This window comes from Pteropus medius, unplaced genomic scaffold (assembly GCF_902729225.1).
Source record: "Pteropus medius unplaced genomic scaffold, Ma_sr-lr_union100, whole genome shotgun sequence".
Taxonomy (NCBI): Eukaryota; Metazoa; Chordata; class Mammalia; order Chiroptera; family Pteropodidae; genus Pteropus; species Pteropus medius.
In genome coordinates, this window is record NW_024348304.1 from 2,180,723 (window position 1) to 2,207,806 (window position 27,084).

General features: G+C 37.8%; 1 protein-coding gene across 1 annotated transcript in view; it reads left to right on the top strand.

Moving 5' to 3' along the window:
- Positions 1-27,084, top strand: part of AFG2A (AAA ATPase AFG2A) — a 232,585-nt gene that overhangs the window by 97,716 nt on the left and 107,785 nt on the right. The window contains exon 15 of the mRNA XM_039879553.1: positions 5,545-5,671. Within this exon, the coding sequence (XP_039735487.1) occupies positions 5,545-5,671 (127 nt within the window). The remainder of the gene's footprint in view (positions 1-5,544; positions 5,672-27,084) is intronic.

Here is a 27,084-nt window from a genome sequence, read left to right on the forward strand (position 1 = left end):
CTCAGCTGGCCGGCACCGTGCCTAGCGAAGAAGCACCGAGACGTTTATATTTTGAATAAAGGAATGAAGAAGGCTCAGGGAAGCTAGAGGTTAGGTTCACTCATCCGATTGTTATCGGAGTCTGATATCACCACGTTTTAATGTCATTTGTTAATCAGTTGTTTGTTTTTTTAATTAAGCTCATGTTTCAGAATGTTGTGACCTGCATTTTCATAGAAGCATCATCATCTTCATTATAAAGCAGCATTGGTAAGCTTTGGAATGGATATAGTCACCTGTCAGAGAGCTCCAAAAAGAATGAAGGAAGTGCTTAGCAATGCTTTTTCAAAAAAGTTCTAGATTATGGCCATCCCATGTACCCAATTTAAATTTTTAGATTTTTTTCTAGAGTGCATTTTAAAATGTCAAAGAGTCACAAGCGGTAGGCATCGAATCAGCTTTTGTCCACGCTCACTCTGAAAGTGGATCTGGCTCCCCAGACCGTCAGCTGTGCTAAGGGTGCAGAAACGATGGGTCATCCTTCTGCTGTAGCTGGCAGCGGCAGTGAAGAGCATCCTGTTCAGGTCGCTGCGGGAGCGCTGGGGGAGCTCATTGCTGCCCGGCTTCGCCGGTGCCTTCTGTGGGAAGGTCACCGTGTTACCCTCCGCCCAGAAGGCCACGCGGCGGCTCTGGTCTTGTTGCAGGGGCACCTCGCCGAGTCTTTGCTCGGGTGGGTGGGCGCCCACGGCCTGGCTGCCAGAGCCTGTGTCTCGTAGCCACGATTAGCGCCCGGCTCAGCAGCCACCTCCCTGCCATCCACGGAAAGAGAGAGCGTCGTTCACGGAGAAGACGCAGAACAGAGCGTAGAAAAGCATGAAGAGAACTTCTTTTGGCATAGATCCAAGAAAGCAAAGCAGTAGAGATGTCCTGTGATTAGTCCTTACTTGAGCCCAGCATTTCCGCATCTGAACATACAGCCTCACAGGATCTTCATGAAAAGTGTTCTGTTTTACCTGTTTTAGAAGGTTTTCCATTTTAAAAACCCACATTTTTAAAATACAAAAATATTTGAGAAGTATAAAAATATCCTTATCTGAAAGTTTTAACTAAGGTAAATAATTTCTTGACTCTGAGAAGCCAACCTATTATTACTTACTACATTTGAACAGCTCATATATACTTAAGGTTAAAAGATAATTACCAATGTATATCAATTGCCCCCTAATCCATCTTGTAGAAACAAAGTGTCTTAGTAGTTTATTGAGAAGGCACATTGTTTGGGGCACACCTATGGTTAGGAAGGGTTTCTTTAGAGGAGCAGAGCTTATCTGTGTCATGTCGGTGTTTTTCGTGGCAGAATTTAAGGAAGCTTGATACTTTCTGCCATGTTGTAAGTAAGGCTAAGTAGGGATGCCACTGGCGGGATGAATCTGGGTTTGTCTCCTAACCTCTGCGATCCAGGCTTCCGAAAATTGTCCACCCTACGTGATGTTCAAGCTTTATTCCAGTAAACGTTTATGTGCCAGATACCACTTCGTTAAGGTAACTTTAAGAGGTTATAGATATCCTCATTAAGCCAGTTATAATAATAATAATAATGCTTATAACTGCTGTCTGTTGGCATTTTCTTTGAGCTAAGTATTGTGCTAGATCCTTTATACATTTTAATTTTGAAGACGATATGCCTTCCCATGATTTAGTTGAGAAAACTAAACCTCAGGTTAAGATTACACACACACAGAAGTGAGTGGTAAAGTTGGCATTTGAACCCAAGCTTATCGCATATCAGAGCTCTTTAGCAAGTTCAAAGCAGTCTTCCCAATTAGTACTAATCAGAGTGTTACTGGAATGATTTTAAAAACTGCAGATCGTATACTTTATTAAAATTACTATGGAATTTTAATTTTCTATAGCACCATTTCTAGATCTATGGCACTAGGAAAATGATACGTGTTAGAAGCATTTACTCTGCTTCAATTTTTAAACAGCTTGTTGTCAGAAAATAAATCTGAACTGACATGTCTTAATTTTCCTCCTTTCTTTCGTTGGATCGGTTATGTTTGTGCTAACTGTGCGGGGGGAGTCCAGGGTTGTGGAAGAACCTGCTTTTGGCAGAGTGTACATTGAACTGTGAGTTTAAGTATCACTTGTTTCTTTACACTGTGTTTGAGTCAAAGCTACACAAATGTAATGATAATTGCCTATGTTAGCTTGGATTTTTTACTGGAAATCCAAAAAAAAAAGGAAAAATACATGGATGTCATTCTCTCTGTTAACAGTTTATACAAAGCCGCAGTTGCGCAGAGCAAGGCAGCTTACACAGCTCTCGGACGCAGGCAAGATAACTCACTGTGTGTGTCCGTCTGCTTTTACAGGATATCTTGTTCATCTAAAATAGCTTTTTACTGTTAACATATTTACTGTTAGGTTCATGCCGAATATCACATATCGACAGCATAATCAGTCACGTAGTGATAAGCCTGAAAATTGTTTCCTTTCAGCTGTGATAAACAAAAGCCCCCTGCCGCCCCCCCACCCCCACTCGTCCCCCGAGTGCTGAAAGATGACTGCCGTAGATATTTCAACTTTGTTTTGGCACATTGGTGTATTTGATTTATGAAATTCTTTAAAGTTTTATATGTATTATGGAAGGAGTATAGACTCTGGAGTCAGTCAGATGTGGATTCAAATCCTGCCTCTGCCATTTGCTAGCTGTGGCGTCTTGGGCAAGTTACTCAGCCTCCCTGTGCCTTAGTTTTCTTATCTATAAAATGGGAGTCAAAGCAGAAAGTACCTCACAGTGCTGTGATTGGGATTAATGAATGAATGCATGTGATGCACGGCACAGAGCAAATCAAGTATGTGTCACTTAGTATTAATACAGTGTCTGGGAGGTGAACAGAAGGTTTTTATAATTATTTATAAAAGTTTTTCCCTCATAGCATTCTGTGAGAGATCAGAATTCCCCATTTTCTTGAGACGATAAGTGAGGCACAGATGACCTGCCTGTGTAAACAGAATAAATACTGAGCTTTAATAATGTCCGAATACATGATTCATCAGAAACAGGGGAGTTTTGTTTTATTTATGGGAATCAAGAGACAACCTTGTTGATGAGGTTATTATTAAGTCAGCCCAACGTGGTGAGCGGGGAGTCTAAGAAATCTCTTGATTTTAATAAGACCCTTCAGTATTTTATTATCAAGATGTTATTGTCAGCTGGATAACAGAATTGGAATTTTAAGCATGCAAAAATTTTATAGGAAAAGATTTATGTTCCGATTTTTTAAATCGTATAAAATGTGAGTCCTTTCACTGTTTTAAACTAAAAAAAAAAAAAATCCGGTTACCCATTCCAGCCAGTGTTCCTTTTATTCCTATTTTTCTTTAGGAAAGATGTTAATAGTTTTAGTGTTTTTTGACTTACAAGCTATATCTTTATAATAGATTTTTACCTTTTGAAACACAATATTGACAAAACTAATATTCCATGTGCTTTTATTTTCATGGATTATAAATTAACTGGTTTTATGATTGGAATTTTTTTTAAATATAAAATTGTCTCGCCTTTAAAATACATTTTTTTTTTTATTTTAAAGAAATGTCTATCAAGGAGCCAGAACTGTAGTTATTGTTCCCATAGTGTTATCAACTTCAAGGTATTCATTTGACCAAAATGTGATTCATACTGTTCCTGAACTTTGCTATAAAAAGGGGGAAAAATAAAAGAGAAATCTTTGATTTGTCACCTCCTGTCTCAGATCCATTTACGTTTAGGTGGTTGTTATACTCACTACTTCGTCATCAAGGAAAACCAGCTCCTTCCCAAGTCCTTGCAGCTTCCTTCAGTGTCATTTCACTATCATGCTCATGAGATGCCCTCGGAAGTTAACTCTTGTTTATACTAATTAGCCTCTGCTAAAACTGGCTTCATTGTACAGCCCTCTGCTTAAAGTTGCAGAATCTATCAGTGACGTTAAGTGAAGACTTACTGTATATAGATTTCCTAATCATGGTAATTCGTTTTAAAAGAAGTTCACGACAGGCTTCTCCAGTAAAGAAAGAAAAGTCAAAATAGGACCTAGAGTACTTGGATGTATTGACATTTTTAATAAGTGAGCAGTTATTGGTGTGTATGCAACAAATGGTGCCATAAAATCTGTAGTCTGTTACTAAGGGAGTTGATATTTAAGATTTAGAAATATCCTGTGTGTACTTGTTTTATTATTAGCCACTGATTACAGAAATCATTTTGCAGAGAAAACTTTCAGAGTAAACTTTAAACGGAAATGTTGGTCACAGACTGTAATCTCTAGTTAACAAAAATTTTATTGGCTTCCGCCTTGGTAAATCTTGAGTCTTTTCTTGGCCCCATTGATTCCTTTTGATGGTTTCGTGAAATTCTCAGGTTGTGTTTCTCCTCTCTCTACTCTCTTCTGCCCTTACGGGACTACAATTATACGCTGCTTAGGCTTTCCATTAGGTTCCAGATGTCTTTTATGCTGTTTTTATTTTTTTCTTTGTTCAGCATTTTGGATATTTTCTGCTAACCTATCTTCCAGTTCAGGAATCCCCTCTTCTGTTTGCCTAATGGCCTATTGTATTCATCTTCCTAATTCTTAATTTCAGTTATAGTTTTTAGGTTTAGAATTTTCTTTTGACTTTCTTATGGACTCTAGGTCCCAGCTCAAATTCACCATTTTTTTTTTTTTGCTACAATTTATGCAAATTTTTTTTTTTTTTTACTATCTCAGTGCCAATCCTTCCCAGATTCCATGCTAACTTAATATCGTTTCACAGATTCTAAGTCCCTAGCATCTCTTCTTAAGAAGAAACTAAAAGGAAGAGAGGATAAAGGCTGAATGATAATCTAGGAAAAACTTTTCTTTGTTATCTCTATTTATAGAATATGAGGGTTTGAGCAATGTAATGACTGGAGATGTATTATGATTTTATCGTTAACAAGATATCTTTGATTTTTCTCATTTGTTCCATTTCTTTATATGGACTCTATGCCTAATGTTTCATGTTGAATTCAGTGTCTAAAGCGTTTATGGTAATGATAATTTTCTATTTGTGAAATGTTATTCATTCTTAACTTTAGTTTATGTTAATTGAATGTGATAGTTTGTGAGCTTTCAGCATCTAAAAATGGCATTTTAAAAACCCCTAAAAATTTTATTTTCTTACTCGTGATTTAAAACTTAAAATCAAAATGAAAACGGTTATGTAACATTTAGTTGTTTTTTTTTCCTGATAAGTCTCATGTAAAAAGTGCTTATAATAAAACTTCTTTTTAAATAATCTTGTATCTTCCCACATCTTTTATATTTGACACTCAGCATTTTATTATTAGAGAAAAAATGAACATGGTTGATGATGGAGGAAAAATGATTTAAACATAGTTATTTTTTGAATATGATAATTCAAGTAATGAATTCTGGAGCATGCATTTTATATTTTGAAATGGTCAGTTTTTCTTCTTATAGGATGTACAGTATTTTTAAAGTAATAGAATATTTGAAGATAGGTGAACAGATTTTTACAACTCTCTTTAACAATCAGTTCTTCAGGTGCCGGGAATGTAGCCGACCGAGTTTTGGCTCAGCTCTTAACGGAAATCGACGGCATTGAACAGCTAAGAGATGTGACCATTTTGGCAGCTACCAACCGCCCAGATAGAATAGACAAGGTAAGAAAGAAGGTCTGTGGGTGCCAAAGCATCAGGAACTGGACCATTCGACTATGTTATTTTTGTTAATGTCAGATTACTTTCTAATCAGTTTTTCATTTAGAGGATATTGAACGAATTTAAAGGAAATGGAAGAGAACAGAGAAAAGCTGTTGTTTATGCTTTTCTCGCTCATGGCTTGGTATTAATGCTTTACAGTAGCCTATAATTTATCCTAGTTTTTACCCACACCTGGTACAAAAGAGCTTGAGAAGTTTTTTAAGTCAAACCTAGACATGAAAAGTTATTCTCGGGCCACCTCAAGGTTTGGGGGCCTTTTTTCAGCTCATCTTAGCATAAGTCAGAACCCCTGAGGCGGTGCCTTCCATCTTCTTTCGGCACGTCGGTCTGTGGATGGCTCGGGTCTCTTAGAGAAAATGCTGAACCAGATTTTGGGCAGAACTTGTCTCCAAAGTAGGAGATTGAAGGGATGGAAGTGGTTCTCCTTTTTTACCTCTTAGGGTTTTTTTGCATCGCCGTTAGTGTTTCTTACCTGTTGATATATTTGTCTCGGAAGGCAGGTGATGTGTTTCTTTACCAGCAGCTCATCAGTGACAGTCTGCAGCATCACGGACTTTGAGAAATTAAAGTTTGGGAAATATCTTGCCAAAATTCTAGTCATTTTTGATCTTTTATGAAATCTTACCTTTAATACCTCAGTTCTAAAAACACCTAATTGTCCAAAATAAGTGTTTAAGAGCCAGTATTACTACACGCCGTTAACATCCCTTGACTAATTAACCTTTGCTTCAGGAGCCTTCAGAGAAAAGTGCAAACGTATGTAATGGTATGTGTGTGTATTTGTGTGTGTTTGTATGAATGTCTGTGCATATATGTAAATACATACATATACACACACAAATGCATACTTTGATTAGTTCTTAAAAATTAGAAGTCCATGTTTTTTTAACCAATTAATTTTGGATGAGTGCATTGAAACTAAGATATTGAAAGTGTTTGCTAGTTAGATATAAAGACCTAGTTTTACTCGGTCAGGAGGAATCTAAAAATCTTAATCTACTGTTCAAATTTTTGAAAAAATTATAATGTTTAATGTGTAATACATGAAAATAAAATTATTACTCCCAGCAAAACATAAAATGGGTAAATGGGGAAAAGTGTTCTTAAGAATGATTTCCAGATCATCAGATGATTTACTGTGTTTTCAAATACAACTTAGAATGTAGTACATTGAATCATGGTCTAAATGTCTGTGTCCTATTCTGCAGTTACACACACACACACACACAAAAACCTACTTTAAATAATTAGTGACTTTGTAAAAAATATTTTAATCATTATTTATTTTAGGTAGAATCTCATATTCATGTGGAATGTGACTTTTTTTTTTAACTGTGTTTTTGTTACTACTCACATGAGATGTGGTATATGAAAAGTCTATTTCCCATCCAGATTTTTTTTTCTCTGAAGAACTATTATGGAGATTGTGTAATAATACTTTTAAAAAAGTTTCGGCACATATGTGATTAGAAAATGGTGTTCAAAATGTGCCCCAAATGTGCTGAGAAAAACAAAACAGTTTAAGAGACAATTTAAAAAAAAAAGAACATTTCCTGTTACGAAATGAATGGACATAGTTTTCCCCACCTGTCTTGTCTGGGGGAAACTGTAAGTAGGAAGAGAATAAACGACAGAAGAATTAAAGTAAATTTCATGTGCTTGTGCTAAGAGGTATTTTGCTCTTCGCCTAAAACTGTGAGGAAAAAAAAAGGGCCATTTTAGTGTTGAAGAAGTACACATTTGGTCTAAGTTTGGCCATGTTCGATTTAGGTGTGTGTCCCGTGTGCTTTACAGTGAGTACTTTTGCCTGTTAGCCCATCACCTGTGTGTCATGATGACCCTAGGTCAGTGGTTAGGACAGGAGGAAGGCTTAGACTGTCAGGTGTGGAATCGGTATCATTGTGTGACCCATACATTGTGCATAGTTGGTTGTCAGTTTTGGACAATATTTCCGTTTCATGTAGTCTGGGGGAAGCTGAAACTGCATTTTCTTGGGGATGCTGGTGATTCAGCCAAGGAAGCGAGACACACAGCTCAAGAATCACGTTATTCTGCCTCCCGCCATGTCAAGCCCATTAATTATGCAGTATCACACTTGGCTGAGTAAAGTGATTGCTGCGGTCTCTGGTGGTCTGTCCAAGTCTCCACAGGCCTGCTACCTGCCCCCTGCCCCCAACTTACACGAAGAGAAGTTGCAGCCTCAAGTGTCCATGTTACATGTGAAGGAGAGAGGAAGGTTAATTAGATTGTGTGAGGTCACATAGACATACTGTCTTTAGATTGATGATGGTCTAGATTTCCTCATCAGGATACTTTAGGACAGCAAACAACAATTATTATTGATGCCTAAATAATAATAAAATGCCCAAACTCTCGGAGTTTATATTATTCTTTGTTAGGCTGTTGCTCGTGTGGCCCCTTTAGAAGGCTAGATAGCCTCTAGTCCACGACGTTTTCTGTATTTGTGTTGGGTATTAAGAAATGGTCATGTCTTTTTTCCTAGCCTCAAAATAGTTTAATTTTATGAATATTTTGAATTTAATCCCTTTGGTTACTTTTAGCACTGATACCTAGTATGTAATAGGTATCAGGTTCTCAATGATAATTATTCTAAGTATATCTCTAGCCTATAAACCTAATTTTCTTATCTTAGTAAACGTGTAGAATTTAAAAAATTCTGCTCTAAGCCATCCATGGAAAAGATTGCTCAGTTGAAGGAGATTTTAAAAGTTATGTAGGGGTCTTGAGTAATTCAGCTTTCAGAATTTTTCTAATTTAGTATGTTTAATTCATGGAAGTAATAAACGCGTTAATTTTCCTTTTGGCTTTTCTGCATGAAGAAATGTGCTTGATGAGTTAAATATGACATTAAATTTATATTTTTTAAATATTGCAAATTGAAAGTTGGTTTTAAGGATAGATATCTTTGTAGCACGGAAATTTTTTAATTAGCATATTTAGAAATGTCAGCAAATATATGTAGCTTCCAATTTTCAAATGAATTGTGTTCCAGAAATTTCTTCAGAAAAAGGTTACAGATGTTTGTAGATAGCTTTTCTCTTTACCCTTCCCAGTTATAAGTCCTGTTCTTTTAATACTGCTGTTCTCAGCTAAGTCAGAACTAAAAAATAAGCTGTTCGACCTAACAGACATAAAAAGTCTCAATGAATCGTCATGTTTTACTTTTTTACTTTCCTGTAAATATTTAAGGAAAGAATGCTTATTAATCTTTAATGTTGTTTATCAGAATGGTGTGGAGAGACTTTGGGGGTTGGAAGGGGAGCTGCAGTGTGGTCAGACCTGGGAGGCCTCCTCCATGGTCATCTTCTAGTTTCAGCTTTACCAGCATTCTGCAGGACTCTCAGAAGTACTTACATTATTGTTGCTGGCTGGCGGGCGGGTGGTGTGTGTGTGCATGTGCACATGAATGTGCATGTGCGTGTGTGTGTTTTAAAGCTCCCGGTGTTTCCTTCCACTGCATCTTCTATAGTAGCGGCCGGAAAAGGTTCAGCTTCCGGGGTGGGATACTGGGAGAGAGAAGAGACGTGGGCCAGAGGTCGCATGCATATATGGTTATATGTTAAGATGTCATTCAGATGTCAGGATAAAGACTGTGTATCCCAGAGTGTCAGCAAGCTGTGGCTGGCCCACCACCTGCGTTTGTATATCTCATGATCTAAAAATGGTTTGTACATATTTAATAGTTTGTACATGCTTGAAAAAAAGTCAAAAGAAGAATATTTTGTGTCGTGAAAATGATAGGAAATTCAAATTTCAGTACCCGTAAACAAAGCTTTATTGGAACAGTCTCACTGCTTTGTGAACGTATCGCCTGTGACTGTGTTTACACTACTGCAGTAGAGTAGTTACAGTAGGGGCTCATGGCTGTAAAGCCTAAATTATTTGCCATTTGGATTTTTATAGAAAAAGTTTGCTGGCCATCGATCTACCCTTGTAAGCTTTTAGAAGTGTAGTAAAAGTCTAATGTATGTTGTTCACAATTTTTCTAAAGATTGTTTAAATGTATTTATTGCATAAATTTTCTGAAGATAAATTACATAGGAGTCAATAACATAATAAGCTTAAAATAAACCAAAAATCGTAGGAAGGGTGTATTAACTTCTTGTTCTTTCAAATGTTCCATCTCTTCTTGAAAGTTCTTTTAATATTTAATCTTTTAGAATACATTTTCTTGGACTAAATAATTATATTTTCCAACTGAATGACTCACCAAAATCCATAAATGTAGAAATGTAGTTTGTTTATTATATGAATAATGTAAATATTTTTTCATGGCACCTGAATCTTAAAAGTTGCATTGGTTTTTGCCTTTTTGTAATGGTAAGTTGAATGCCCTTTTTAGTATTTGTCGTTATTGGGGTTTTTCAGGCTTACATATTTAACTTCTTGAGAAGTTAAAATTACATTTAAATGTATTTGTTCGGTAAATAATATTTGATGATGTCAACATGCAAATAATTCATTTAGTCTTTTAGTAGAGAAAGAGTAATAACCAAATATAATTCTTACTGCCCTGGATAACCAGGTTCTGAAATAAATTATTTTTTTCAAGATTGGCGAGAACTGGGAGGGGTCGGTAGTGTAATTGGCCTTCTGATGCGCCGAGCTCATCCAGCTCCCGCCCCGCGCTTCTCCAGCCTCTGCTCACTCACCCACGCTGATGGGGACCTGTTAACTCGTGAAGCGGACGGCTCATCCGTGGCTCAGAGTGTTAGGAAGTTCTTTATTCTACTGAACCAGCAGCTGTTTGTCTCACTAAAGCTACTACACAATGGCCCGATTTTATTCCAAGATGCTGTAAAGAAAAGTTTTCGGTTTCTCTTATATATGGTTCTTTTTTATCTTTGAAAACTGTTATGTTGTCTTGTCTTTACATTGTCTCACCAACCAGTATTTTCTTCTCTGGGCTTGACAGCTTGTTATGTTTCATAGGATACTCTTATTCCATCTTCAGTATTTTTTATCCCTTTCTTCCTGAACTGCTGTCCTTTCCCTCACAGATTGCGGTGTCCACACGAATAAAGGCTGTGGTCTGACCAGCACGGACCATAGTGGGACACTGAGTGCCTTTAATGGGAACGCTGCTTCCGCTAATGCATTCCAGGGTTGTGTTAGTTTATTTGCCAGCTGAGTCAACACTGTAGACTGCTTTTGAATTTAAAGTCATCAATTACAAAACAAAAACAAAACTGAAAAGTCCAGGTGTTCCTGAGGCCTCTTCTGCTAAGTGATCACTTCCCCGCATGGGACTTGTGCTGTTAATTCAAGTCTGAGAAGTTGAGCGAGGTACAGTCAGATCTCCAAGTCTTCCCTCAAATTCAGCTCCTGGCTACTCCTGCTTTCCATGTGCTCCCCAGGTGGTCTCTTCCTCAAGGCCAGGTGGTTTCCCAGTGGTATCCATGGCGGCAGCTGCAAGGGCCTCAGGCCTTAGGAAGAGAGGAATTAAATCTTACCAAATTCATCTTATTAGATTTGATAGATCTTTCTAAGTTCTCGAGTGTGGGAACCTGCTTCTGCCATTTTCTGTGTCTCTTACATGCATCGATAGCAGAGGCATTGTATTTCTTAAATACCAAGAGGAATTTGTATAGCTTTTCCTGACTTTTTGAAAAATAGTTTAACATGTAGTCCAGGACCCCTAATTTAGGTGAGCTTCATGGAACATTTAATTGGCACAGAGATAGTCAGGGGCTGTTTTTGAAGAGTTAGCAAAGAGAACCCTGAAGAGAAAAGGATGATTAAGATTGCTCACGGGGGAGGAACAGGTGAAAGTATACATATTTGGGTAAAGAAATGCTTTCTGTTTTCTCTGACGTAAGTAGACAAGACACTAAATTCAGTGGAATGTAGATAAACTTAACTCAGAGGCTTTATATACTGTTAAAATGAAGATTTCAACATTAATCTGGTTTCAACCTTATAGGTATTTAAAATATATACATATTTTTTTAGCTTTAAAACAGTGCTGAAATATGTAATTTCCCCATCATTTACTTTTATTTATAGCTGCAGTTTCATATATTCATGCTGTTAGAAGTATTGTGTGAGGAGTTTTGTAATTTTCATCTTTGAACATTTTGTTAATGTTGTGGGCACAGCCGTTCCCAAACCTTAGTATCTCTGTTTGAGTTTTTGGAGTGTGCGTAGCATTGCAGAGGGACTTTTGCATAATGCAAGCAATATAATTGAGGAAGAGAGTCTAGAGGACACTGAGATTGGCACATGGAACAGATGACACAGGTGATAGGGACTAGAATGTTAGGTACAAAATGTGATAGAAAAGCCTGAGATCGTCAGTGAGAAGCAAGCAATAGAAGAAACGGGACAGGCAGACGCAGATGCCGGCTCGGTTCCTAACTCTGGCCCTGTTGCTGCTCGCACTGTGTACTCTTTGAAGTTATTTAGCCTCTCTGGGTCTCCGTTTAGAAATATAACTAGATAATCCCTGATATATCATTCACTTTCTACAATTCTCTTCTTTTATGACACAGACACAGATAATAATAGAGACTCCAAATGCTACATAAAAGGATGCTAAAATATTTACTGAACCTATTTCTGAGGTTTTTGTTTTGTTTTTTTTCTTAAAGCATTTTCGGGTACCACCTTTCCAAACTTTCTTGTTATTGAAAAGTTCCTTTCTTCAAGCAGATTATAAAGCAAGCAAATATTATCCAGGTGTGCAAAAATGACTTGACTTTTTAACCACTTGATTGTCATAAATGGTGGTGGGGGTGAGCCGTAAATCAGCCTCAAGGCTGCTGTTGTGTAATAAAAACCTTGGTTGACAGTTGAAGAACACGTAAATTTTTCACTGAAAATTTATTACTCTTTGAAAAAGGAAAACTCGCTGAGCTGCATATTTTCTCCTTTCACAGATGTCCGATCAGCCTGTAGTACTTTGGTCTACATAATATTTTAAAAACGTCTATGGATGTAAAAACAACTTCGAGTTAGAAGAGAAATGTCTAACTATATGATTATTTAAAGTTAATTCACTTTTAAATTTGAAAAAGCTTCTAGATTCCCATATTTGAGAACTAATGTTTAGTGTAGCCAAGAACTAAATCTGAAGCCACGTATTGAACGTTTTAAAGGCAGTGATGGCAGGGCTAGTTTGGGATTATTTTTAAAGTGCATAGAGAGTATTAATAATAATGTGCCGTTTTTATGCACATTTTCTTGTGACATTTTATTCTGTGTGTGCGTAAGACATGTGTTTAACGTATTATAATTATAAAGCATGAACAGCTTCAACCTCGTCTGCAGTGCTGTGCTGGCATGTACATCAGAGTAGATTTGGAAAAATGCATCTTAGCTCTCATACTCTCCAGCCTCTCTCATCTGTTCTCTGCCAATAATTTTGGTCTTGCAGTTACTCTTTTTTGACACCAGGTGGAGATGCTCACCTGAAATGGTTCCTGAGTGCAGGCTCTGCTGCTTTCGCACGCTTTCCCCCACCAGCCAGAGGAGGAGCAGCTTCAGGAAATGAGGGGAACTGGCTTTGCTTTGAAAAGTAATAGTGGAAATGTGTGTGTGTCCTACCATGTAATTTATTTAACACGTAACGATTGAAATTTAAGTGTAGATTATGTAAGTTTGGGTAGGGAGGAGATGCGGACATTGGGAAAAGGGCAAGCTGACCAGTGGAGAGAGAACTGGCAGTCTTTCGGCGTGTGCTGTGCACCGGGCGTGTGCTGGCTGAGTTGCACGTGACGTCCACTGGTTCTAGACAAATGCAGGCACTTTCTATGTATCTTACACAATGCCATCGTAGTCCTTGGCTCAGTAAATTGTGCAAGATCAGTAGCGCTGTATGTGAAAACTGTAGTATACCATCAGCCAGTATAATAGCTTTTGTCACAGTGTGTCGATCTTTAGTTCAAAAAGAGAAAGAGAAAAAAAGAGAGGGAGAAGAGAAGAGGAGAGAGAAGTGGAATTTGTATGTTATTATTGTAATTGTGTTTTGCTTTGTTCATTTGAGTTGGTTAGAATTGAACAAAATTAGCAAGCAGATGATAAACATCCCTTAATACTCCAAGGATAATTGAACCGAAGACTTAAGACATTTAGGCAGATACAGAATAAACTAAGCGGAGATTAGAAAACGCCTTTGTTCCCTGTCTGTTTAAGTAAAGTTTTATTGGAACCCAGCTGCATAGACTGTTGGGCAGATAAGATGAAAGTATTTGCTATCCGGCCCTTTAAGAAAAAGTTTGCTGACCCCTGAACTAAAGTTTTGGACCTAAACTATTCAGAAAAACCGTTTATTGGTTTGGATTGAGTCAGTCACCAAATATTTATTGAGCACCTGTTACGTGCCAGGCAGTGTGATAGGTGATGGAGAGGCAAAAACAAACGTGGCATGCAAAAATGTTTGACTTTCCTTTTTTATAGCCAATTATAACACAGGTCGCAAAAAGCTAATAGGAATGATAAGAGCTAGGAAATACTCATGAGACAGATCTCCTCTGTCCGAGGCAGTAATAACCTGCACCTCTGGACAGCCACCACGGCCATCGTCCGACACCGTAGACGTTCCCGCTCCTTTTCTCTCTCTGGTTCTCTCGTCCCCTTTTTAGCTGCTCACTTGTTTCTTCCGTAGTGTTTATTCCCATACAGTTCCCTTTCTACAGTGCTCACTGTCGCTTTATCGTAAGCTCCAGGGGGCAAGGCGTCCATTTCGTTCTCCGCTGGACGCAGTGCGGGGACGCGTGGCGCGCAGTTCGCAGGAGAGACTTGCCTCGCGTGTTCTTCTGATCAGCCACGATAGTGTGTTTGGAAAGCACCAGCGTTTTCATGTCTGCTATAATTTGCTGATTCAAAATGAAAATAATTTGCAGAGCTAAGCTGTGTGTCTTTTAAGTTTATTTATATGTCCTCCACTGAGGATACTAGTATTTCCTAGTGTTTACCTCCTCACTTTCTCACCGGTTATATACTGTTCATGTGTTTTTTTTTTCGGCGGGGGTGGGCGTGGATAAATATTTAGTAAAACACGGTTTGGGTGGTTGAGTAATGTGTTTGTTGACTGGAGAGATGCACGTGAAGATTGGTAAAGCTTTGTCAGCGATTCCGCCAGCCTTGCAGAAGTGACGTGGTTGTGCGTTTAGTCACCATTAAAACAAGAATAATTCCTCACAAAACTTCTCTTTCTTTTGGTTACGTTCGTGTGTGTATTTTGGTGACAGTGGATGGCCCTGCCTACAGAGTTTGCAAAATTAGTAAGAACAGTGAGATTTCTGTGCGCTGGTATTTCACGTTCACGTTCGTGACCTGAACCTGTGTTCCTTCAGGCAGTGAGAATAGCCACGTGTTCTCATAAGCGGCAAGGGTTTTCTTTATGGAAAACAGAAGTAAAAATGTCTAAACAAATGTATAATGTGTATATGGAAGATTATAGGTAGATCTACCTATATAAATACGAATAAATGAATCTTATGTGCTTTTATACATTTCAGTCCAGGATTTTTTTCTTAGATATTATATTTGAAATATAATGTATAATATATATTACATTATATTATATAATACATAATATACATAAAATATAATATATAATATAAATATATATCATATATAATATAATATGTATTATATATTGTATGTTATATAATATATAACATAATATATAATATAGATATTATATTTGAAAAATAAGAAAGCAAAGTTGAGTACATGAAAGGAATCAGAAAAATCCAGAAATCATACTCAAAGCTAATAAGAATTATTTCCCTTCAGGTTGAGCAGGCATACAGCGGCCCTGATGTTCTTACGGCCCCGCCAAGTAGTGTTTCTCTTTGCGGCTTGGAGAGGAGAAAATCGATGTTCAGAGAGATGAAGTAGCTCGCGGTGGCTCAGAACTAATGAGTCAGAAAGGCACATCCTAGGGAAGGGAACAATCTCTCTGGACACCTGGTTCTTTATTCTCCAGCCCGTCCATTTCTCGTGTATTGTCATGATGTGCCACCGAAGGATTACCCTGTGTGCTTTGTTTAAAATTTTTACATTTTATAACACTTACACTGTAGAGTTTTCAATTTTTTATTTTCTTGACGTAGTGCGCTTTTAAATAACCCGAGGAGAGAGTTATACAAAATGAAGTGATTTCCCAGTCCCGGGAGTGGTACGTGGAAGGGGTAGACACCTCCTCATTTGTCATTTAAAGTCAAAGCCATTGCTCTCCAATTTTAAGCTGATTTGTATTGTTTTGTTTTACCTTTCTCATCCCCATGATATTTATGAAGCCTTACATAGCCATGTATAAACATGCACACAATCACCATGATTTCTAAAGCTTGTTTTTGTTTAAAATATTTGATGTTTCAGAGTTTTTAAATAAAAGTATGTGCATAAAGGAATTACCCAAAGGACTTTTATTACGTAAGTTGACTGCTAAAGAGACTGGCTAGTTATATGGTACTTTTTATCACTATAATTTATTTTCTTCATATCATTAACCAGGATTACCATGCCATGTTAGCCAGGAAATTGAGATGACTTCCTTCTGCAGCCTTCACTTAAGATTCGCATATAGCTTTTCTAAATTCAGTTGTTTAGTTGTCCAAGGATAAATACTTTTCTTTGTTTAATGAATTTTCTTTTTTTAAAGCATTGATAACGTATTGTCTTTACTGTGATTTTAGGATATATTACCTATGAATCCTTGTCTTCTGGTTTAGTGTAAAACTGTTTAGCACAGATCATATCACCTAAATTTTTGGATAGCCCTCAGATTTTACACTGAATAAGACAATGCAAAGGACTTATTAAGCTTTTGGTTTGATGAAAAGACTGAGAAATCACAGGGCAACGAATAGAGATATGTTAAAGTCTTGTGGTGGCCTATGAAAAAGAGCACTAGTCTTGAGAATAGGGAAATTCAGGTTTTAGGGTTATATTTAATCCTGTAACTTTCAAATGACTCCATGTGGCTGCCCCCATCCCTACCTCTTACTCATCACAAATATGACCTTTCCCCTTTTATAGTAGATCATAAAGCCAGGAAAAAGTGAAAGGTCAATGTAGTAACACACTGAAGGTGTCTTGTACATACATAAATGTTATATGAACGCCGGTTCTTATTATAACTATTATTGTAGTCAGAGAACATTGTAAGCGCTGTCAACACCAAAGATGACCTTAAAGCGACCCCTGTCGAACGCACGACTCACGCCGGGTGAATCCAGGGCGCTGGCCTTCAGCATTCCCGAGAGACTCCTGTTGAATAGAAGGTCTTTCTCCTTGGTTTCAGAAATCAAGATGGCTTAATATCGATGTTTAGTTATTTTCTGTAATTGCCAAAAAGAAATTATAGGATCCTCCTAAAGGTAAATAAGGAGATCAAGAAAAATAAAAAAATGATGAGCCGAATTGTTCTTTTTTATCGGCGTTATGTGTTCCTCAGATCGTTGAGATTAGACTGCAGGCAGGGACACAGCCTCTTGAGTTTTATTTATGTCAGTCTCTCTGTCACATCGATGATCTCCACTTTGGACAGTAATACGGCCCAGCATGGTTTCTGATTTTTTTTCATAGTCCATATTTGTTTATGTGTTATTTAAGTCTTGCGAAACTTAATTATTTCCATCATTCAAATATCAGTTTCTCTTCCATCAGAGAGAATAGTGACATGGAGTCATTTTGTCCGAATGGTTGATCGAAAGCACAAAATGTGGAGGATAGAAACTTAAATCCAGAATAGTGAATTTTTAAATTCTTTATCCAATTCCGAAGCATAAACATTTTTTGTTGTTGTTTTCACGGTTTTAAAAATCCTTCCAGAAGCATTTCCAGAGCACAGAAACTACGTTTAGGTTTTTCCTATGTGCTTCCTGATATTTTCATTTTGCAATATTGAATTTGCCATTTACTTTTGATGAAGTCGATATCTGTATAATACCTTTAAATTCTTATTTCTTGGAATTAAGGCAAGTACATAGATGGCCTTTAGTGGTCAAATCTGGTTTGTAACCTACTGTAATTTAGTTACTAGGGGCAGGTAGGGCGTCATTCATATATTTATAATTCTTGTTTCATGTATTTACAACTATTCGATGATTATGATTGACCTTTTTCTCTAATGCATTTAAAACTTCATGGAAGTAAGGCTCTGCATAAACACTTATTTCGGCATGTGCATTTTCTTGGATTTATTTTCATTGGTTTTAAGTAACTTAACGTGTATAGAAATGTACATTTAAAAAGATGGTTCATCGCAAAGCTTTGCTTGAGGTCTTTGCTGGGAGGATGATTTAGACAGTTGGAGAGTGTTGCTTGCTTTACTATTTATCATTTTCCCAGACAAATCCATGGAGACAGGCTGCTGATAGGACAGAAGAAAAACAACAAAAACAAATACAGTGCTTTGGCCTGGAACTGAATTGTATTATCTCTGCTGTCAGCTAGAGTCTCTGCTCACTTACCCAGACAATCTCCCCGGGGATTAAAACTTCGCCTGCATTAGTGGTAGCCTTTAGTATGCTGCAGCCTCATATCCAGTTTAAAAAAATCTAGCTATAAACAGTTTTTAATAGCTTGCAAAATCCTCACCAGTTCAACATTTGGGGAGAGCAGTTATGCTGATGAATCAAACAGGAATGTCAACAATTAAGTGGTTTATCACCTGGATTTCATGTTTAGTTTTTCTAGCTCCTTACAACCACCAACTTTGGGTCTGATTTGGAAAATTCACATTTTGTCATCTTTGTCAAAGTTGAGGAGGAAACCATGGGGCATACACACCTGCAATTCAAAAATTATTTGAGGACACTTCTATTTTTTTTTTAAGTTATAAGAATTTTGACTAAATTAAAATTTAAAAGGATGGAATTGTAGAAACAAAAAAACAAGGAAAACCTCAAAAGATTCTGTAAACCAAACAAAAACTATTAAGACCAGCTTCTCCATCAAGCGGCGAATGTCCGAGCTGTCCAGGAAGCTGATTACCTATTCTTCTCCTAAAGGCGTCTAATAATGGAGTTTTATAACCGTCTATGGCAGTCGTTCTTAACCTGGTGATTTTGGCCACCCCTCCCCCCAAGGGGCATGTAACAATGTCTGGAGACATTTTTGGTTGTGACGACGTTGACGTCCAGTAGGCAGAGGCCAAGGAGGCCGCTGCATGCCCTTCCGTGCTGGACGGGAGAGCCCCCACGACAGCATTATCTGGCCCGAGTCAGTAGTGTTCAGGCCGAGATTTTATCCCGATGGGAGTTTTTCCAAATGAACAGCCACACTGATGTTTACAGTGTTTCACAGGGAGATTTTGTTTTGTTTGTTTGGATTACTAATAAGAAAGAAGAGCGGCTTTAGACTGATTTCGGGACTTAGAGATGCAGTAAACATAATTTTTCGAAAAATGTTCATGGAAACAACATGGTGATCTTATGAAACAGGGAAATGAGAAACAGTCCTATTTCATAGAAGGACAGGAACACTTTTATAGGATTTTTTACCTTCACAGTCTACTTATTTCAAGTCTCACACATCTAGAAAGTCAAGGGGTTATTTTACACTTGTCAGAGGGGTGTTCGGTAATTTGCATTGAATACCAAACTTCTCTCAGATGAATTAAAAGAATTGTTCTGCAGTAACTGACTGACTGCTGTACCTCCGTGTAAGAGGCGGGCTTTGCCTTGTCCATTTCACAAATAGAGCTGTTCCACGTCTCATCATTGTCTACTCAATCACAGTAGTTTACAGTAGAAGAAAGTGTATGTAACCTCACAAGTATAAACACAAACACGCGGAGGGACTTAGAGTAGGGGAGTTAGAGACTAACGAAGCATGCTTAGGTTGCCTTGCAGAGATTCGGGTGTTTGCGCCTGGCCTAGGATGCAGGGCATTCCTGTGACACCGAAGAGGCCTCCGGAAGCAGTGTGGAGCCTAGGAGACCTTAATAGCATTCCGCCCACTGCGCTAAAACAAAGAAATTGGGGACGAGGTGTAAGTGATCTTAATCTCGCTCTATAAGAAATTTGGAGTCGATCTGATTTTTTACACAATATCATCCGCCATACTACGCATTCCCCACTAATTAACTGAATATATGCTGTGAAAATGTCACGCTTTCTGTAAAGCAAGAGAAAGTGAAAACTGTGGCTTGAAGTCACAAATCAGAGCAAGTCCCTCTGCCTTGTTTACGTGTTTAAGAACGAGTTGTCTCTGGTGGAGACAGACAGGAGATCTGCATTCTGTCACCACCAAAAGTCTTCTTAATGATTTTTTTTTTCTCATTTTGTTTTGTTTTTAATTAAGGGGCCAGCCAGAGCTATGAAGTTAGTATAGAGAAAAATTCAGATAAGAAGTAGGATCTCAGAGATGAAAAATGCAGTTCAATGATCTCTTAGAGATTGTAATATGTAAAATAAATTGCTTCACTGGTAACAGAAAGAAATAAGCTTCATATGTTATGCTCTATGCTCTGTGTTCTTTAGTCATTTTTTCACTCTTGAAGGATATTTTGTTTAGGTGGTATTTTGAACATGTAATATGTCGATTACATGATTCAAAGATCAGACCCGTGTGGACGCACATGCATGGCGACACCTCGCTCGACCCCTGCACCCCAGTCTGACCGTCCTCGCTGCCTTCGCAGTGGTCTCTTCTTCCAACGTCGTCTTTAGTACGACCAAGTATGTACGTTTACTTATTGTTTCCATTCTCCATTTCCCTCCAAATACACAAAACGTGGGAAAGTACACACACTGTCCAGCGCTTCGCGTTTTCCATGAGCACCGAGTCTTGGAGGCGGCGCTTCTCAGTGTGTTTTCCTCACCCTTTTGTGGGCTGCGTGGGCGCAGACTCCATACAGATCGTCCCCTGTTGACAGACGCTTAGGCCATTGCCAGCCTTTTGCCATTACTGACAGTGCCTCAGTGAATAACCTTGTCCAGATGTTATTTGGTACTTGTGCTGGTGTGCTGAAAAGTGGGTTTGCTGTGTGGAAGGGTATCATTTGGGTAAATACGACCTTATTTCTTTCCACAGTGTTTCTGCCATTTTGCCCTTTCACCAGTAATTTTGAATGTATCAGGATTTCTAAGTTGGTACCTACCAGCAGTTAGTAGTTAATTGAAAAAGCCAGAATTAATAAAATGTTTCCTATAAAGCTTAATGATTTTACTTTAACATAAAACATTTAAATATGCATTAATTCGCTGTTTGTTTTGCTTTGCCAGTAGTCGACTGATTGGAGTTCTGTGATATCTCTTATCTAAACCTCACCATATTGAGTGAAATGTTGGACTTTTATAGGGTGAGAACATAGGGCGCCCTGAGTGTTCCTATACAGATGTTTTTCTGCCTACACCAAACTAACTGTTATTTGAGCTCTTCACCTTTATTGAATTTCCCTTAAGCATTTGCCTCTGTTTTCTCAGAAATAGTAATGTTCTTTTAACAGCCACATTTTACTGGTTCATAGAATATTTATTTATACATATCATTTTAATATTAAACAATCGTTAATCTAGCAGTTTTGATTCCGGGTTTTTACATTGTTTTGTTCACTGATATGTCACTGCTTGTTAGCATGTCTGACGCAGCAAGTGCTCGGTAGATACGCCTTGCACGGGAAGGGATAAGGGGGGCGTGAGACAGACCCCACTGACTCTTGATTTGCTCCAGCCCACGAGAGCCAAGGTTAGGTGAGGAGGGCATCACAGAGGGTAATCGCATCAGCCAGGGATATCGAGCCTGCTGTGGCTGGCACAATCGTGTATTGGAAATTAAGATTTCGTGATGCTTCCTCCGTGAGTAAATTGAAAGGGCAATGGGCTAAAGGAAGCCTGGATTTTAAGTGCTAACTCATCTGCTTGGCACAGGTGCCAGACTGGGCGAGACGTCTGTGTGCTGTCCTCTTGCCCAGCCAGCAGCTTCCTCTGTCTTTGAGAAAAGATAACTGGGACTAGCCGAGTGTTTTCTGAACTTGGTTTCCCTCCATGCGTCGTCATGGATTTGCCATACCCACTTATTACTTACTGCTATTCACTTTGCAATCAAATTCAAGATACTTTGTTCTGTAACCTCATCCAAGTAGAACGTTTTAATTGTGTCAAATTTACAGGCTTTTTTGTGCCCCCTTGGAGCATGTTGAACTTTTTCCTTCTAAGTTCTTGAAAGAGGAGTATATTCAAGGCCGATTGTTTATATTCCAAACTTTGTAGGGGACGAATTTAATTTTTGCCGTGAACTAGCTTTGTCGCTCTTGGGCCCCATTGTACCCTCCCAGCCGCCTGCTCGATTTTCGTTCATTTGCTGTTGTTCCGTTGCGTCACCCGTTTCCCATATCGCCCTGTACTTCCAATCTGGAAATTTAAAACTTACCTGTTTTAGTGTCCAGGGTAATATTTAGATAATTAGGGAAATATTTCCTCGGGCTCTGCTGATGAGACAGCTAGATTTGCTCCGAGACACATACGTTTGTTATAACTGTGCTCCGCCGGACATGATACAGCTATTTTGAATGTCTAATGCGTAGTAACGACTGAAGGGTATTGCCAGGAAGAAAGATTTTTGATAAACTGTTGTTGCTTTACATAGAACTTTCTCTTTACATTTGCATTAATCTCCTTTAATGAATAGAGTATACAGCTGTTATTTTGGCCATGTCATCTCTTTTTGATTACACATTTTTTAGATGCGTTTGGTTGTGGATGGTGGGAAACCCGCCTCTACTTGTCATCCGGATGCGGCCTGTATGCAGTGTAGGTTAGGATCTGCCTTGCACGCCTCAGTTTAAAATGGTCTTATCACATACATTTTAATTTCCGAAAATTGACCTCTTTCTTTTTCTTTTTTCTTTTTTTTTGCAAGGAAGTCTTTTGTCAGAGGAACTTTTTTCAGAAGGCATTTGTCTCAAGAAAATCCATTTTACCAAAAGATGTTTAAAAATATCTAAAATATAACTCGTATAAGATGTGTTCATGTATATAAAGACTCTAGGATAGCAGTCACAAAAACAATGGTTAATTCTTTTTGTAAAATTATTTTAATTACTTATGTAATCTTTTTCAATTTAAAAAGAAAAGATGGTATCAGATCTCTGCCTCGTTAACTTTAGAGAGAACTTTGGTCTGTTGTATAGACACAGTCAATGTAGCACTTTTATTTATTCTGCAAATACATAGAACTCTGGAAGATTTTTAATCTTTTCTAGAAAATATCACTTTGGGTGTTAATATCGCATATCAATTTCGGTATAATGTTCCAAATACTCAGTCACGAAGAAGAATAAGGCCTCGCCTCAGCGCAACCAGTACACCCTCCAGCATGCGTGATGCGTTCGTTTTGGACCTCTGCACATCCTGGTGTTTATTACATTGATTTGCGAATGTGAGTTTTGAGAGGAAACGTCATCATTTCATGTTGATTTTAAAAAACTGACATTATAATGATACAAGATAGTGTGAACTTGGGCCAGAAGCATTACATATGATTTGCTCTTTAAGCAAAAGAATTAATCGAAATGCAACGTTAACTATTATACTTCTTTTTAACAGAAATTCCTTTGCAAAAAAAGTATAGCATGAAATTCAGAAATTAGGATTCTCCATGGTTTTGTGTGGCGTTCTGAAACGAGTGCTGTTGTAGGAGGCACATAACTCTTCCACGACATGTAATTTGCCATGACCACCTTTACCTGTGACGCATGACTGTGGCCCCCCCCTGAGTTCCATGCTCAACTCCAGATGATTCGCTTAAGCCACGTTTGGAAAGACTTTACTTATGTGTGTAGGAAGTGGTGTCAACAGTAGGTCAGCTTTGAACTTTTTTATGAAATAGCACACAGATTTTTCTAGACAGTTATAGAAAAATGGGAAGTCTCGGTGAGATGAAGCCATCCTTTGGGACTGGACATCTCCATTAGGAACTGGACACCGGGGTAGAAAAGTGCTATCAAATATATTCCATTTTTGTGTGTGTGTGTGAATTTTAATCTATCATTCTTTTCTGAGAAGCGAGCTTAGAAACTGATTTATAGAGATAATTGAGACCATTTGCCATGAACCTTTCCCATGTGTCTCACCTTTAACTAAACCTAGCTCTGCCCTGTTACTTACGTGCCCCTCCTTCTCTCTGCTCCCAGAGACACACGTGTCCCCTCTAGTGAACTCCTCCACTTAGTTTCTACATGTCATCGCAATTTAAAATTTTTTGCAGCTCTCTGGTTCCTCCCGATGGTACAGTTTTATTAAAAGTGAACTTGTGAAGGTCGCCAACAAATATCAAACAAACTTTAATGTCTTAAGGGTTCTTATCTGTCTTGAATTCACAGATCTGATTCTGCTGACTACCCATATCTTCTTGAATCACTGTACCGCTTTGGCTCCAATGACGCTTCAGTTTCCCCTCTGTTAACACTTTGTCTACTGCTCCTTTTTTATGTCAGTTGAATTTAACAATCAGTACAGCAGAAGAATTGGACAAAAATCTGAATCCAGTCAGGCACCCCGTTTTGTTTTTAACTCAAAATGTAGCTCGACGTCACTTTCCTTTCCATTCACAGTACGGACGCATCGCTTGCATTCTGGCTCTGCTCTTTCCCTGGGTTACGGTGCTTGTCCCTCAGCCGGCTTCCCTGCCTCCCTCCGGTCTCGTGCTCTTTCCCAAGGAAGGTCTCTAACCAGGTTATCCTGCTGCTTTGCCAGGTTGTCACACTGCCTCGGAACCGGCAGTGGCTCCCTGTCGTTCGCCTCAAGTTCCAGCTCTTCATTCTAGCTTTTTTTAGTTTAAAAAAGTTGGGCCCCAGCCTCTCACCATTATTTGCTGTTTTCACTGAACATCGATCCATTTATTCTGGCAAGTGAGTCTTCTGGTGTCACGTGTTCTGCACGTGCTATGTTCATTATTTCCTCTAGGCTTGTGCTTATCTTGTCTCGTTTCTGTTTGTCTAACTCCATCGTGACTTTTCCTCAGCTCTCTCAGTCTTAACGTTTTCCAGTAAGTTGGGTTTTTTAAAACTAATGTTAGCTCTACCAACCTCTTTTTCTCTAGCTTGCTTCTCTTCAGTACCAGTTAATTCTGTTGTTGATTTTCTCTAATAGTTTATTTTTTTCCCCAGATTTTTCCTGTCCATCTAATAACTTGAAAGTATTGTAAGGTCAGAGAGATGAAATCATAGTTTTGTTGTCAGGTAATAGATATTCCACAAATATTTGCCCTTGAATGAAAATAGACACAGAGGTTAAATATTAAAATCTCTCTAGTTTTCACTAAGAAATTGAAACCAATTTCTGAGTAGAAACAGTTTTTAAAACATAACATCACAATTTTATCAACTTTAATAGTTTTAGAAATTTTACATCAGCAGGGGGCAGTCAAACCAAAGTGCATCCTGCTATCTTATGGAAAATTAAAATTTGTCTCTGTTATTCTTGGGATACCAGCTGTACTTTATAATCTATTTGTAAATAAATTTCAAAACTATTCAGTAGGTAGATTTATAGAAATATTTTAATCTTTTAATTCGTGGAAGGTAAATAAGGTTTTTTTTTTAAGTGAAAAAAATTGAAAAATGTGTTTTAGAACATGAAATGCTTTATTTGGTGTTTCCGATGGATGGCTACTTTTACAAAGAAATTTGTTTTTCCTGCCTAAGTATCAGAATTCCAATTAAATTAACTTATCATTAGGCTGTTTTTCACTCAATAATATTAACTTTTATGGAATATTTTTGTTTTCCCCTGTGAACTGAAAAAAAATGAGTTTTTACTAGAGGCTGTGGTGTAACATTAAAATATCATTTAGCAAATTCTTGAAGTTTTATTGAGTTTCTCTTCCTGAACCTTTCCTCTGGCCAGCTACAAACAACTAGTGGTATGTGTTTATTGACGTGCTAGTTTTCATCTCCTGCTCTTGGAGGTTAACCTAGTACTTATTAAGGGAGAAACACAGTTTCTGCTAAACAGTGTTTATCATATACTGATGGTATTACTGTATTTCCTGTTTTGTGTTCAGAGTACGAAGATTCTGAAAAACTGCCTTTGTGTAAATGCTCCGCTGACATTCCAGACAAGTATGATCTTGTCTGCTGGTAGGCAGGAAGGAGTGACGGCCTGGAATGCTGTTAGAGGAGGAAATCTCTTTGTGTTCCACAAACGACACCCCTAAACCTTTAAGAATATAATTTTAAAATGACCAACTCTGTGTTTACTTTTCCTTCCGTTTATTAGCTTTACATGCATTTAGTTCTGAAATGCAGGGCATCAGAAAAGCACCCTTTGTGTCTGAAAAGAAGCATTTTCCTGATACTTTGCTGGAAATTGTTGGTCGAAACATCAGAGGATAAATATAAAAACAGATTTTGTAAATAATTATTACCTTTTGTTCTTTTAGTTTGAGATCCTGCTTTCAGTTATTTTGGATATATATCCAGAAGTAGCACTGCTGGATCATACGGTGATTCGATTTTCATTTTTTTGAGAAACTACCATACTGGTTTTCACAGCACCCGCACCATTTTACATATTTTGTATTTCTACCAACAGTGCACAAGGCTTCCAATTTCTCTACATCTTTGCTAACATTTGTTATTTTATGGGGATTTTTTTGTTTTTGTTTGTTGTTGTTGTTGTTGTTTGTTTTGTTTTTGTTGTTTTTTAACAGTGGCCATCCAAATAGGTGTGAGGTGACATCTCATTGTGATTTTGATGTGCATTTCCCTGATAATTAGTGATGTTGGGCATTTTTTCATCAGCTCGATGACCTTTCGTATGTCACTGGAAAAATATCAATTCAAGTTCTTTGCCAGTTTTTAAATTTGATTTTTCATTGTTAAGTTGTAGAAGTTCTTTATTATATATTCTAGATATTAGCCTCTAATCAGATGCATGATTCGCAAATACTTTCTCCCAATCTGTAGGTTGCCTTCTTACTCTGTTGATTTTATTTTTTGATTCACAGAAGTTTTTAATTTTGATGTAGTCCAGTTTGTCTATTTTTACTTTGTTGACTGTGCTTTTGGTGTCATTCCAGGAAATCCTTGCTAAATCTAATGTCATAAAGCCTTTCTCTTTTGTTTTCTTCTGAGAGTTTTTATAGTTTGGGGCCTTACGTTTAGGTCTTTGATCCATTTTGAGTTAATATTTGTACATGGCATAAGGTAGGGCTCCAGCTTCATTTTTTTGCATGTAATAATCTAGTTTTTCCAACATCATTTGTCGAAAAGACTATCTTTTCTCCATTGGATTGCCTGTACACCTGTCGAAAATCAGTTGACCTTATTTGTGTGGTGGTCATTTCTATCTAGCCTTTCACCAAACCACATTGTCTTGATTATTGTAACTTTATAGTAGGACCTAAGATCAGGTAATGTGTGTCTTCCAACT